Source organism: Aquarana catesbeiana, linkage group LG01, assembly GCF_042186555.1.
Source record: "Aquarana catesbeiana isolate 2022-GZ linkage group LG01, ASM4218655v1, whole genome shotgun sequence".
NCBI classification, from domain to species: Eukaryota; Metazoa; Chordata; class Amphibia; order Anura; family Ranidae; genus Aquarana; species Aquarana catesbeiana.
Genome location: NC_133324.1, coordinates 545,320,006 through 545,334,894, shown reverse-complemented (window position 1 = coordinate 545,334,894; position 14,889 = coordinate 545,320,006). Strand labels below are relative to the sequence as shown.

At 42.7% G+C, this 14,889-nt stretch overlaps 1 protein-coding gene across 4 annotated transcripts in view; it reads right to left on the bottom strand.

Annotated features, from left to right (window-relative positions):
- BTBD2 (BTB domain containing 2) overlaps positions 1 to 14,889 on the bottom strand; it is a 239,590-nt gene that overhangs the window by 16,015 nt on the left and 208,686 nt on the right. For all 4 annotated transcript variants that reach the window (XM_073595242.1, XM_073595225.1, XM_073595219.1 and 1 more), the window contains one exon: positions 11,396 to 11,542. In XM_073595242.1, the coding sequence (XP_073451343.1) occupies positions 11,396 to 11,542 (147 nt within the window). The remainder of the gene's footprint in view (positions 1 to 11,395; positions 11,543 to 14,889) is intronic.

Genomic DNA, 14,889 nt, shown 5'->3' with positions numbered 1-14,889 from the left:
GGATTAGTAGAGATCTGGAGATGGCAGAGAAGCAATTTTTAGAGGACCCAACGCTAGAGAAGCAGAAATTGTGGGAGGATAAACAAGAGTCCTATAGAATAGCAGTGCTAAGGAGGGGGGAGAATAAGCAACTTTTTCAGAGACAACGAGTCTTTGGGGAAGGAGAAAGTGTGGGACGTATGTTGGCCTATCTAGTGAAAACCAACTCCTCCTCTTCGACGATTCCGGCAATTAGGACCCCAAATGGTGAGATCTCTTCTCAGAGTTTAGAGATTACGGACACATTTGGGAAGTACTATGAAAACCTGTATAGGTCGCAGGGGATTGTTGGAGAGGAGGACATGGATAAATTCTTCAAGGATATACTGGTCCCTACTGTTACTGGAGAGGACAGAGAGGGCTGAATTACAGCAAGCGGTGAATGGAATGGCAAATCAAAAATCCCCGGGGCCAGATGGTCTCCCGGCTGAGACCTATAAGCAATATGGGAAAATCCTGTTACCAGAATTACTTAAAACACTGAATTGGGCTCTACAGGCAGGGAGGTTGCCTGACTCTATGACCGAAACAAATATTATCCTGCTCCATAAAGAGGGGGGGGGGACCCGCTGGAACCGTCAGCATATAGGCCAATATCTTTGTTGTGTACGGACGCCAAGATTCTGGCAAGGGTGCTGGCGGCCAGACTCAACAAAACTATTTATAAACTCATACACCCGGATCAAACGTGATTTATCCCCCATAGGACCACGAGTATGAACATAAGGAGGGTATACTTGAATCTCCAGACCCCGACAGAGAATATGGGGTCAAGAGCCATGGTGTCCTTAGACATAACTAAGGCCTTTGACAGCCTGGAGTGGGGCTATCTCTGGCGGGTCCTGGAAGAATTCGGCCTAGGTCCCGTTTTTATAAAATGGATAAAAATACTGTATAAGGGCCCGAGCGCGAGGATTAAGGTTAATAATTAAATCTCAGAAAAAATATGTTTAGAAAGGGGGACAAGACAGGGGTGCCCTCTGTCCCCCTTGCTTTTCGCCCTCGCCATGGAGCCACTAGCAATACATATCAGGTCCTGCTCAAAGATGGAGGGGTTTGTAAGAAGAACAGGAGAGGAGAAGATTGCCCTTTATGCCGACGATGTCCTGTTGTTTCTTGGAGATATGGAGGGCTCCCTTAGGCAGGTAATGGACACGATGGAAAGGTTCGGTAACCTGTCAGGACTAGTGGTGAACTGGAGGAAATCGGCACTATTGCCAATAGATACCCCTATTAATCCTTTGATATTGGGAATTCCCCAATTAAAAGTAGTTTCAACAATTCGTTATCTGGGTATAAATATGACAAAAGATCCCAATCAGTATATTGAAGATAATCTAGCCCCACTACTGGGTAAATTTAAGTGCAAAATAGACATCTGGAACCGGTTGCCCTTAACTGTAGCAGGGAGAGGCAACTTAATCAAGATGGTCTGGCTGCCTCAGTTACTCTATTTGTTACATAACTCACCGGTATGGGTGAATAAAAGGTGATTCAAGAAAATTGACACGCTATTTAGGGAGCTGGTATGGAGGAGGGGTAAGGCTAGGATTAGCCTCCAGAGTTTACAACTGCCAGTTAAGGAGGGAAGAATGGCCCTCCCGCATCCAAGGTGCTATTTTCTGGCGGCACAGTTGCAGCATGTAAGGGGCGGAAGTGCTGACAGAGGTTTGTTGACTTTGGAGGCGCCACATAAGACAGTGATGGAGGCATTGGAGGCAGACTCTCTCCCTGGTAGTGGCCCCACAATTAGGATGATAATAAAGGTCTGGAAGGCAACAAAGAGCTTAATGGGATATGTTGGGTTCACAGAATTTGCCCCCTTGTGGCACAATAGGAATTTACAGGAGGTGATGGCCATGGGGGAGTTTAAAGAATGGGAGAGATGGGGCATAAATAGATTATCCCAGTTGTATAAAGGGAATGTATTAAAAACCTTTGGGGAACTTCAAAAGGAAAATGATATTCCGAGACAAACTTTTTTCAGATATCTACAAATGAGAGCTGGTTTGAATGCTCAATTTAGGGAATGCCCCCTAGTATGGACCGATGCAGCATTGCTTCAGAAAGTGGTTAAACCTGGGAAGATAAAGGGTTTATCTCAGGAATATATGCGCAACTGTGTAATAAAAGTATCGTAAGGCCAGAACACCTTGGTTGTAGGGAGGGATGGGAGGCGGATGTGGGGAAGTTAACAGATGCACAATGGAGAAAAATTCTGGAGATAGGGCAGGAGGTCTCAGTATCCCCCGCACAGAGAGTCTCTCACTTAATGCCGGTATATAGAGTATATAATACTCCAAAAAAATTATTTCGTTTTGGTTTAAGATTAGACGCCAAATGCCCCAGGTGTGGTGAGGAGGGTGATCTGATACATATGCTCTGGAGATGCCCCAAGCTAGTTCGATATTGGTTGGGGGTAGTAGGAGCCATTAGTGGCAAGTGGGGGATATCTGTGGAGACAGATGTCAGGTTTTGCATCCTTGGATATAGAGTATGGGGTTCAGAGGAGGCAACGCTAAAAACGGTAGTTTTGAGATGTCTATATCAAGCCCGGAAGTTGATTATGCAAAGATGGCAAGCAGCCCTGCCCCCGACGGTTGAGGAGTGGGCGAAAATAGTAAATGAGATAATTTGGAAGGAGAGAGCTCTATAAATTAGAAGAGGGAACCTCAAAAAATTTGAAAAGATGTGGAACCCCTGGTTAATAAGCATTGGATGTAAGGATTAACTGAATGAATTTAAGATCCCGGTTGGGGTGGGAGGGGGCTAGGAGGGAGGGGTTGGGGAAACAGTTATCTGTTGCCTGAACATAGGGTATTTAGTTTTAATTTGTGGATAGAGCAGGCTGGCTGTTATGGGAATATAGTATGTATGGGTGTGGGGTATGCAGCCCTCTCCCTAGTGAATTTTGTTTACATGAACCCGGTGTTGTTATAACATGTTTGTTGGAAGGTATGTAAATTTTAAGAAATGTTAATAAAGATTATAAATAAGAAAAAAAAAAAAAAAAAAAAAAAAAAAGAGTTCTATGAAGCCATAGGAGGCTTGACATATGAAGCAATGTAAATGACACCTTGTACAACAGTACTTGAATGAGATGCAAAGGGCCACTGGAACAGAATGGACAAAGTGAAAATCTGTTCCTTGATGGTTCATAATGCAAGCTTCTCTGGTCACGTTTCACTTTTACAGAAGGGATAGGCTAACTGGCAGCTCTCCTTTGGAAAAATAATTTCCATGTTTGACTAAATGCAGTGAGATGAAGGTTTATAAACCCAAAAAATGGTAAATATGACAACTTTAGCCAAGCCATATTTTCTCAGAAACAGAGTTTCAGTAGGCATGCTGCTACAGTTAGGGACTAAAGGCTTACACCCAAGAGTCTTCAAAGAACTTTACCAGGTTATAGTCAGACTTAATTTTTTGGACAGCTTACTGACTGGAATGGTACCAGCTGATTAGAAAAAAGCCAATGTGGTACCAATATTTTAAAAAAGGGCTGAGATACCTGGAAACTACAGGCCAGTCAGTCTAACATATTGATGTTAGACTGACTGGCCTGTAGTTTCCAGGTATAGATCTCTGCCCTTTTTTTAACTATTGGTAGCACATTGGCTTTTTGCTAATCAGCTGGTACCATTGTAATATTGGAGGGGAGAAGAAACTATATACAAGAATTTTCATATGAAAAACGTATCATTCGTAGCAATCAGCATGGATTTATGAAAGATAGCAAATTGGTCTGGCAAGAACTAACATTCTATAAGGATGAGAGCTGCCATCTAGGCAGGCCTGTGGATGTGGTATACCTAGAGATTTTGCAAAAGCATTAAAAAAACAGTTCCCTATAAATGCTTCAGTTACAAATTGAGTTCTGTTGGCATAGACCATAGGGTATGAACCTGTAAAGAAAACTGGTTACAGGGGGTTGTACAAAGAGTGGTGATAGCAAGTACTCAGATTGGTCTGGAGTGGTAATTGGGGTGCCCCAGGACTCTATCCTGGGATCAATTCTTTAATTTATTCATAAATTATATAGAGGTTGGCATAAATAGCTTAATCTTAGTGTTTGGGGAGGATACAAAGCTAAGCAGGACAATAGGATTTTTTTTGTCATACTTACCCGTAAAATCTTTTTCTTTGGATGGGACAGAGAGTTAGGCTAATATTTCATTACCTACTGGGTTATACTTCATCTCCAGGTGAATGGACACTGGAAGACCAAAAGTCTTTAGACAGGAAGTGATCCCATATATAACCCCTTCCATACAGGAAGTACTTCAGTTTTATAGCAAGCACTGAAGCCTCAAAAAAGAGGGAAGGGACCTCTGTGTCCCATGATGTACTCAAAGAAAAGGATTTTACAGGTAAGTATAACGAAAAAAATCCTATTTTCTTTTTCATACATCATGGGACACAGAGTTAGGCTAATATTCATTACCTACTGGGACGTCCCAGAGCAATAGCCTTGAGGGGAGGGAGACACCCTGCCAAACAATAGCCATAAGACCTTATAAGGCAGCCCGCAGTACACTGCGGCCGAGAGCCCAATCCTCAGCTGCTCGAACATCGATTTGATAAAATTTTGTGAACGTATGCACTGAAGACCAGGTAGCAACCTCACAAATCTGAGCCACAGATACCCGATAGCAAAAAGCCCAGGAGGTTCCTACACCCCTGGTAGAATGAGCTCTCACCCTAGAGGGAGGAGCTTTACGTTTCAGACCATAGACCTAAATAACCAATTGACGAACACAATTGGCAATGGAAGATGCCTGCTCCTTCTTGGGTACTTTTTTTTTTTTTTTTACCAAGAGTCTGATCCTCGGATCTCAGCAGATCTAGACAAATAAACCTTGACTGCCCGGACAACGTCCAAAAAATGCAGTCTCTCTTCTGCCGAATGAGGCTCAGAGAAAAATGAAGGCAAAATAAGGGCAATACAAAGATACTGAATTTCAGAAGAGCCAACTTCCCTAAACTACGAACCTTGTTAGAAGGCATGAATTGGGATAAAATCTTAGGAACAAAGAACACAGAGGAGAGATGGGTTTGCTTTAAGAGCATATTAAATAAGGGCATTAGCCAATGCACCCTATGGGTAATAAATTTAAAAGAGCAAACAAAAAGTCCCGGATGGCTTAACTCCAATGTAAAAATGCATATAAAAGCAAAAGAGAAGGCCTTCAAAAAATACAAGGTTGAGGGATCATCAGCATTCAAACTTTATAAAGAATGCAACAAGAAATGTAAGGGTGCAATTAGGGCGGCTAAGATAGAACATGAAAGACACATAGCGTGGGGGGAGCAAAAAAAATCCCAAGAAATTCTTTAAGTATGTAAACAGTAAAAAAGGAAGGACAGACAGCATTGGCAACTACATGGCAAATGAGGTTTATTGTAGAAAATTTTAAAAAAGCAAAGGAGAAGGCCTTCAAAAAATACAAGGTTGAGGGATCATCAGCATTCAAAATTTATAAAGAATACAACAAGAAATGCAAGTAAGAGTGCAATTAAGGCGGCTAAGATAGAACACGAAAGACACATAGAGGAGGAGGGAAAAAAAATCCGAAGAAGTTCTTTAAGCATGTAACAGTAAAAAAAAAAAAAAGGGAGGACAGGCCATATTGGCCCTATAAAGAATGAGGAAGGACATCTGGTTACAAAGGATGGGGAAGATGGCAAAGGTAGTGAATTTATTCTTCTCCTCAGTCTTCACAAGGGAATTGGGGGGCTTCAGTAACCAAAACTGCAGTGTTTATCTTTAGGACACATTACAGGAAGCACCTCCATGATTAACAGAGGACAGAATTAAAATTAGACTTGGGAAACTCAACATTAATAAATCACCGGGACCAGATGGCTTGCATCTGCATCTTCAGGAACTCAGTCAAGTAATTGCCAGACTATTGTTCCTAATTTTAACTGTCAGTCTGGCTGGAGTAGTACCAAGTGATTGGAGAAAAGCCAATGTAGGACCAATATTTAAAAAGGGCCCAAAATACATCCCTGGGAATTGCAGACCAGTTACCCTAACATCAATAGTATTCAAGCTCTTGGAGGGGATAATATGTCTCTTTCCCGCAACTTGTGTCACAATATAAAATATTCCATGGACTCGACATGACTCTCAGCAAATAGCTTGGGGTATCTACTTTCCAAAATGGGGTCATTTGGGGGGGTTTTGAACTGTCCTGGCATTTTATGCACAACATTTAGAAGCTTATGTCACACATCACCCACTCTTCTAACCACTTGAAGACAAAGCCCTTTCTGACACTTTGTTTACATGAAAACATTTTTATTTTTTTGCAAGAAAATTACTTTGAACCCCCAAACATTATATATTTTTTTAAAGCAAATGCCCTACAGATTAAAATGGTGGGCGTTTCATTTTTTTTTTTTTCACACAGTATTTGCGCAGCGATTTTTCAAACGCATTTTTTGGGGAAAAAACACACTTTAAATTTTAATGCACTAAAACACACTATATTGCCCAAATGTTTGATGAAATAAAAAAGATGATCTTAGGCCGAGTACATGGATACCAAACATGACATGCTTTAAAATTGCGCACAAACGTGCAGTGGCGACAAACTAAATACATTCTTAAAAGCCTTTAAATGCCTTTACAGGTTACCACTTTAGATTTACAGAGGAGGTCTACTGCTAAAATTACTGCCCTCAATCTGACGTTCGCGGTGACACCTCACATGCATGGTGCAATTGCTGTTTACATTTGACGCCAGACCGACGCTTGCGTTCGCCTTTGCGCAAGAGCAGGGGGGACAGGGGTGCTTTTTTTTTTTTTATATTATTTTTAAACTGTTCCTTTCATTTTTTTTTTTTTAATCATTTTTATTGTTATCTCAGGGAATGTAAATATCCCCCATGATAGCAATAGGTAGTGACAGGTACTCTTTTCTTTAAAAATTGGGGTCTATTAGACCCAAGATCTCTCCTCTGCCCTCAAAGCATCTGACCACACCAAGATCGGTGTGATAAAATGCTTTCCCAATGGCGCTGTTTACATCCGGCGAAATCTAAGTCATGAAATGCTCGTAGCTTCCGGTTTCTTAGGCCATAGAGATGTTTGGAGCCACTCTGGTCTCTGATCAGCTCTATGGTCAGCTGGCTGAATCACCGGCTGCATTCTCAGGTTCCCTGTTGAGACAGGAGAGCCAGAGAAAAACACGGAAGACGGTGGTGGTGGGGGGGGCATTCCCTCCCACTGCTTGTAAAAGCAGACTAGAGGCTAATTAGCCACTAGGATTGCTTTTTCATGAAAGCCGACCGCTGGCTGAAAAGAATGATACCAAGATGATACCTAAACCTGCAGGCATCATTCTGGTATAACCACTCAAAGTCGTGAATGGCGTACCTGAAGACAAAAAAATGGTTAACAATAAAACACAGTAAACGGTAAAGTATAAAAAATTGCATACCTGAAAAGCAAACATGATAAAACATAATAACAATAAAACATTGCAGAATAGAGTACAATAAAAAAGAGCAGTACAATAGAGAGAGAATAGGGAGAGAGAACAATAAAACGACAACTATTTTTTTTTTAATTTTATATATATATATATATATATATATATATATATATATATATATATATATATATATATATATATATATATTTTTACACTTTTTTTTGTAACTAACTTTTATAACTGTAACCGGTTCCAGGTTCGGGTCTCTCAAAATGCAATGGCATCTTGGGAGACCCTGTGAAAGTGTGCCTAGTCTGTGCAATGCTGTACCCTGCGCTAATACTCAACTAGTGAATGGTAGCGTTCAAAACATTCACCAATGCAAAGACCAGGATTATCAGGACAGGAGGGACAATAATAGCGGGTGTCACGCCTATATCCGCGCTTGCTGCAGACACAACATCTTTTTGGGGGGGGTTCGCTGGGTAGGGGTACTCGGGAGGACATAAAGAAAATGCCTCTCATGCAGCCGACTGCATTTGGTTGGGGATGTGAATGGGGGAAGTATGGGCGCTGCAGAAGTGGTGGGTTCCCAATTAGGATTGGCGAATGCAGCAGGAAGGGCATTATGGGCACGACGGGCCTGTGTTTGTCTTCTTGGTGGCAGCGGGACACTACTTGTGCTTGCCACCTCACCAGCTTGAACTGCATTTATGGGACTCGCCACGTCACCAGGTGTTACTGCAGTGCTAGTTTGACTACGACCGGGGTGTACTAGGCCGCTGGTGCTTGCCAGTTCACCAAAAACGCTGCCAAAAAAACTGTTAGCGATCGCAGGGATCAGGCCTGACTCTGCGAACTCTGCAGTTATGCGTTTAGTGTTTTGTAAGTGACAGTGATCGATCGATACTGCACTTGGGTGGGCTGGGCTGGGCGGAGGGGCAAAACGCAGGTGCTAGCAGGTATCTGGGCTGATCCCGCTAACACTGCGTTTTTGGGAACCCTAAACTGCTGGGAATGCTAGTATAGATCTGATCGGATCAGATATTGATCCGTTCAGATACTATACCACTAAGGGAGGCGTATGCTGCGTGCGTGGGTGTTAGCGGTACTGGCGCTAACCTGACGCTGCTTGGGGCTGGTGTTTGCCAGTTCACCAAAACGCTACCAAAAACACTGTTAGCGATCGCAGGGATCGGGCCTGACTCTGCGAACGCTGCAGTTATGCGTTTAGTGTTTTGTAAGTGACAGTGATCGATCGATACTGCACTTGGGTGGGCTGGGCCGGGCGGAGGGGCAAAACGCAGGTGCTAGCAGGTATCTGGGCTGATTCCGCTAACACTGCGTTTTTGTGAACCCTAAACTGCTGGGGACGCTAGTATAGATCTGATCGTATCAGATATTGATCCGATCAAATACTATACCACTAAGGGAGGTGTACGGTGCGTGCGTGGGTGTTAGCGGTACTGGCGCTAATCTGACGCTGCCTGGGGCGACGCATATCACCGCCGGGCGATCAGGGGGCTAAACCTTTATTCGGTAATAAACGGCGGGTGCCCTGACACTATAAAAAATAAACGAACTAACCAGCGTCACCCGTAACGGTTATACGGTGATCAGTGGTGAAAGGGTTAACTAGGGGGCAATCAAGGGGTTAAAACATTTATTAGATAGTATATGGGGTTCCCTGACGCTATAAAATGCTGACGGCAAACCTAAAATATTTACCTCCCTAACTAGCGTCACCAGCGACACTAATACAGCGATCAGAAAAATGATCGCTTAGCGACACTGGCGACAGGGGGTGATCAAGGGGTTAAAACTTTATTGGGGGCGGTTAGGGGGGTATCCTAGACCTAAAGGGGGCTAATACTAACTGCCCTACCACAGTAACTGTCACAAACTGACAACATGCAGTAATCAGAAAAACAAAAACAAAAAACAAACAAAAAACAAAAAACTGCTTGGCGTCAGTGTGACGGGGGGGTGATCGGGGGGGGGGATCCGGTGTGTTTTGTGTGCCTGGCATGTTCTACTGTGAGGTGTAGTGTTTGTGCACTCACATTGATGTCTTCTCTCCTCGGCGCCGGAACGGAAAATACCGAGCCGAGGAGAGATGACATCATTTCCTTTGCTGCTGTTTAGCATACAGCAGCAAAGGAATGTTCTGATTGGCCAGCGGCAATCGCGAGGGGGCCACAAACGGATGGCTTCCCCCTCACCTCCGATCGCCGGGGGACAAAAGAGGACCGCCTCGGGCACCGGGGGGGGGGGGTCCGATCGGACCCCCCACCCGTGGGAGGCAGATCACGTGTATGTACGTGATTCTGCCTGCCCATGCCGCCTTGACGACATACATCGGCGTGAGGCGGTCCTCAAGTGGTTAAAGTCTATGGGACACGAACATGAAAAATCAAAAGTGCTCATTTTAAAGGCTTATATGCAAGTTATTGTCATAAAAATTGTTTGGGGACCCGGGTCCTGCCCCAGGGGACATGTATCCATGCAAAAAAAAGTTTTAAAAACGTCCGTTTTTTCTGGAGCAGTGATTTTAATAATGCTTAAAAGTGAGACAAAAGAAGGGAAATATTCCTTGAAATATTGTGCCCGGGGGGGTGTCTATAGTATGCCTGCAAAGTGGTGCTGTTTTTCCGTGTTTAGAACAGTACCACAGCAAAGTTAAAATTAAATTTCTAAAAGAAAAAAAGTCCTTTAAATACTGATCGCGGCTGTAATGAATGTTGGGTCTCGGCAATATAGATAAAACTCATTGAAAAAACGGCATGGGTTCCCCCCAGTCCATTACCAGGCCCTTTGGGTCTGGTATGAATATTAAGGGGAACCCCGAACCAAAATTAAAATCAATTTGCAGGCTCTCCTCTTCTCTTGGTTCCTGGCCGATCGCTGGGAGGACAGCTCCCATTTAACCCCGCCTGCCAGCAGCACCCACCCCACCCTCCCCCTTGTGTGGAAATTGAGGGCTGCAGTAATAACACTGTCTCACCCTGCTCTGCACATGCTCAGTTGCTCTTGATTTTACGACATTGTGCTGAGTTTGCAGAGGCCGATCTGCTGACAGCCTAAAAATTGACTGCTGCTCATGGGCTTCAGCAAGAAGAAACAGTAACAATGCTGGAGGCAATTTACAGCACACACTAATTTTGGTAGCATAATTATTAATGTGGGATTTTATGGAGTTGGTATGGGTAAAGTTCCACTTTAAGACTTAGATATGACTTTGTTTCACACCATCTAACAGCTGATGCATTTGCCACTATTTTGGGCTTTGAAGTATTTCACATACCAGTTAAAATGGAATTACCCCCTAAACCGCCCCCCCGAATAGAAAAAAAAAAATTGCTGACACGTAGGACTTTGACAGAAGAGCTCTTTCTCCTTGCCTGTCAGCATTGTGTACACCAATTTGCAGCATGCAAAGCTCAGCGTACACTGATGGCACCACTCTGTGCCATAATGTGACTCCCGTGTGCATGCATGGTAGTGTCATCATGGCCTGGCCAACCAAGTGGCTAATGATTCAGGACCAGGAAACTAAGGCAGCACCTGTGACTGATGGGAGCGCTGACAGCACAGCACTGGAGGTGATCTCTAGCCGGGTAAGTTTACCATAAGGTGCTAATAGGCTGTGATTATTAGCACATTATGGCTAAAAAGGTTCCTGGGGGCTCATTTTTATTTTTCTTTAATGGAGATTTAATTCCACTTTAAGCTGCAGTAGAAAGCTGTTACTTCTGTCAAAAAAAGCTCAGCACTGAAAATCTGCAAGATGCTGGGTAAACAAACTGAGGTATTACACAGAGGATGTTAACGGGCACAGAAAAATAATCTTCGCTAATCTGTTGTATTTGGAACAAGGATTACCAAGTTTTTAGGAAAGTCAAAAGGAAACATACCTTTAATGTGGCACATGCAGTGTAGTTGACATTTGGAAGTATTTCAACAGGTTCTTTAAACATCACTCTAAATGTGCTAGAGGAACCATCACAACTAAAGCCTGTGTCATTCTGTCCTAGCACAGTGTTGCTGTCAGTGTGAATAATCTAAGAGACACAAGGAAAAAAAAATGTAATGCAAGTAAAACTTTAGTTTAATGCATTTGCATAAAAGCGTCATAATAAATTTAAAGTGGAGTTCCACCCAAAAAAACAAAAATACATGAAAAATCCTAAAAAACAAAAAACATTTGGATATTTTTTTTTTTTTAACTTACCTCTAAATGCCTGTTGCTAGGGGGTCCCTCGTAGTCTGCCCCTTCCAGTGCCTGGGCTGGTGACATCACTTCCCCATTGGCGCAGGAAGGGCTCCGCTCTGCTCCCTCCCTCCTGTCATTCATCTGGGACCCATTACAGGTCCCAGGTGACTGAGCGGCCAATAACGGCGCGCGGCGCAGCTCGCGCATGCGCAGTGGGTGCCAGGCTGTGAAGCCACAGCCCGGCGCCCACAGTTGCAATGCCGGCGCCGCTGAACGGAGGGGGAGACGAGCGGGGCTTCGATCCCCCGCATCGCTGGACCCAGGGACAGGCAAGTGTCCAATTAAAAGTCAGCAGCTGCAGTATTTGTAGCTGCTGACTTTTAATTTTTTTTTTTTTTTTTTACTGGACCCCCTGGGTGGAACTCCTCTTTAAGCCGAAATAAAATAGATTAAACTTGTCCAAGAGGTATCAGTAGAAATAAAAGCAGATTGGTACTGTTTTTTGTGGGGTTCCTGCAGAAAAGAATAAGCCATGCCCTACACAACATGACTCCTAATCTTAAACTGACCCCAACATTTAACCCTTTGCCGATAGCCTTCTCTCTTTTTACACGTGATAAAATGCACATTGTATGTGACCATGAACTTAAAGGGGGTAAACCCTTGTGTTTTCTCACCTTAATTCATCCTATGCATTAAGGCCGCTCTGTGCAAAACGAGCTGTGTATAATATATATATATATATATATATATATATATATATATATATACACACACACACACACACACACACACACACGTATTCAGACCCCCTTAAATTTTTCACTCTGTTATATTGCAGCCATTTGCTAAAATCATTTTTTCCCTCATTAATGTACACACAGTTAAAAAAAAACCTTTTTTCTTGAATATCTATATGCTGTGCATATATAACCAGCTATATGGTTACGGAACAAAATATCTAATCCACTCTGAGCATGACAGACAGAAGAGATGTATATAATAATAATAATAATAATAATAAACTTTATTTTATTTATTATCAAAGCGCTTTACAAGGAAAGCACAAGAAATAACACAGGATAACATAACAAAGGAAAAAAGGGACAATTAAAATGGAGTTCCACCCACTTTTACAACTCTTCAGCATCCCTCACTAAACTGTGCACTGTAAACGAATTGGATATTTTAATTTTTTTTTCTCAGCGCCTACTGTATATCTGCTGTATTCATTTTTCACTTCCTCCTCCCTGGCCGTGGCCCATCGCATCATTTCCTGTTTGCAATGCCTTCTGGGAAGGTGCGGCAACTTCCTCTGACACTGCCGTTGCTAAGGAAACCTGACCTGAAACCTATTACACTGCTTGTGCTGCACTGAGCATGTGTGAGATCTGCAAGGATGAGATCCAGGAAGAAATACAGTCTGGCTTCAGATGCCCACACTTAAGATGGCCACGGCCTGCTGTAAGTTTATAAAATAACAAACTACTGCTATAAACGAATAAAACAGACCTTAGTTTACAGACTAACTTTACTAGAATACATTAAGCTTGTGTATTATAGGGGTATTTTTATTTAAAAAGTAAATTTTGGTCAGAACACCACTTTAAGTAAAAGCTTTTCTATAGAAAAAAAAAAAAAAGTTTAGATTTGATTTGAATGAGTTTAGAGAACATGACTTTCTGACGTTCTTAGGAAGTGAATTCCAGCATTTTGGAGCATAGCAGGAGAAGGCTCTGTCCCCCATTGAGTGTAGGTGAGTAGGGGGGATAGGAGGCTACGAGGGGGGAGTAAGTGGAAAAAAGTTCAGAGTGTTAATAGGGTGCCAAACCATGAAGCGCCTTGTAGGTGAGCAAGGGGATCTTAAAGTCTATGCGAAACCTGACGGGTAGCCAGTGCAAGGACTCCAGGATAGGGGTAATATGATCACTTGTACCAGACCTAGTCAGGATTCTGGCTGTAGAACTTTGAACATACTGAAGTTGATTTATAGTGGATTTAGGTACATCAGCGAGTAGAGCATTGCAGTAGTCAAGTAGGAAGAACACAAATGTATGGATCAGCTTTTCAGCTACAGTGTATGATAGCATAAGACGCAGCTGAGCAATTTTTCTTGAGCGGAAAAAAAGATGTTCTGACATTTTGTACATGTGGCTCAAAGGTCAAACTAGCATCAAATATTACTCCTAGATTTTTCAATTTAGACTGAAGCTCAAGTACAGTGCCATCTATATATAAGCTATTGGGACTGGCCTTACGTAGTTGATGGGGGGGGGGGGGGGGGGTGCCAATAAGCATGACTTCAGCCTTGTCACAGTTTAAATTATGGACCATCCAAGTTTTTATATCGCAAATACAGTTAGATAGGAGACAAGCAGCCAAAGTAGAATCTGGTTTAGTGTGGATGTATAGCTGAGTGTCATCAGCACAGAAGTGATAATCTAAGCAGTTGGCCAAGTAGAAACATATAAATGATAAAAAGGGACCCAAGATTGAGCCCTGAGGAACTTCAGACTGGAATCCATCAAGAGAAACAAAGTCACAGCGATCAGTGAGATATGACTTAATCCATTTCAGAGCCAATTCTGAGACTCCAAATATGGTTTAAAGGCAAGAGCGTAAAAGATTGTGGTCTACAGTATTCAAAGGCAGAACTAAGATCCAGTAGAATAAAAATAGTTAGTGACCCGGAATCAGAAGCGAACAGAAGTTCGTTAGTGACTTTGACCAAGGCGGTTTCTGTGCTATGCAGTTGTCGAAAACCAGATTGGAGAGGTTCAAATAGATTATTTCAAGTCAGGTGATTGTGTAACACATAGCACAGCCCGCTCAAGGATCTCGGTATTGAAGGGTAAGTTAGATATTGGGCGAAAATTGTTTAAATTGTCCAGAGCCATGTTGGGTTTTTTTTTGGTACCGGGGATGATGGCGGCAGTTTTTAGGAATGTTGGTACAAAACCAGTGCTAAGAGAGTCACTTAGGATATTGAAAATAATGGGGCATAGAGAACTAAAATAGGATTTAAATAAATGGGTGGGAATAGGGTCAATTATGCAGGTGGAGGATTTCATATTAGAGACCAATTTATTTAGAGATGCCGAGTCAAGTAGAGAGAAGACCCAGTAAAATCAGGTGCGTCAGGAAGTGATGTGGACAACACATGTGGTGTGGTAAGAATTTGGTGTCTTATTTTGT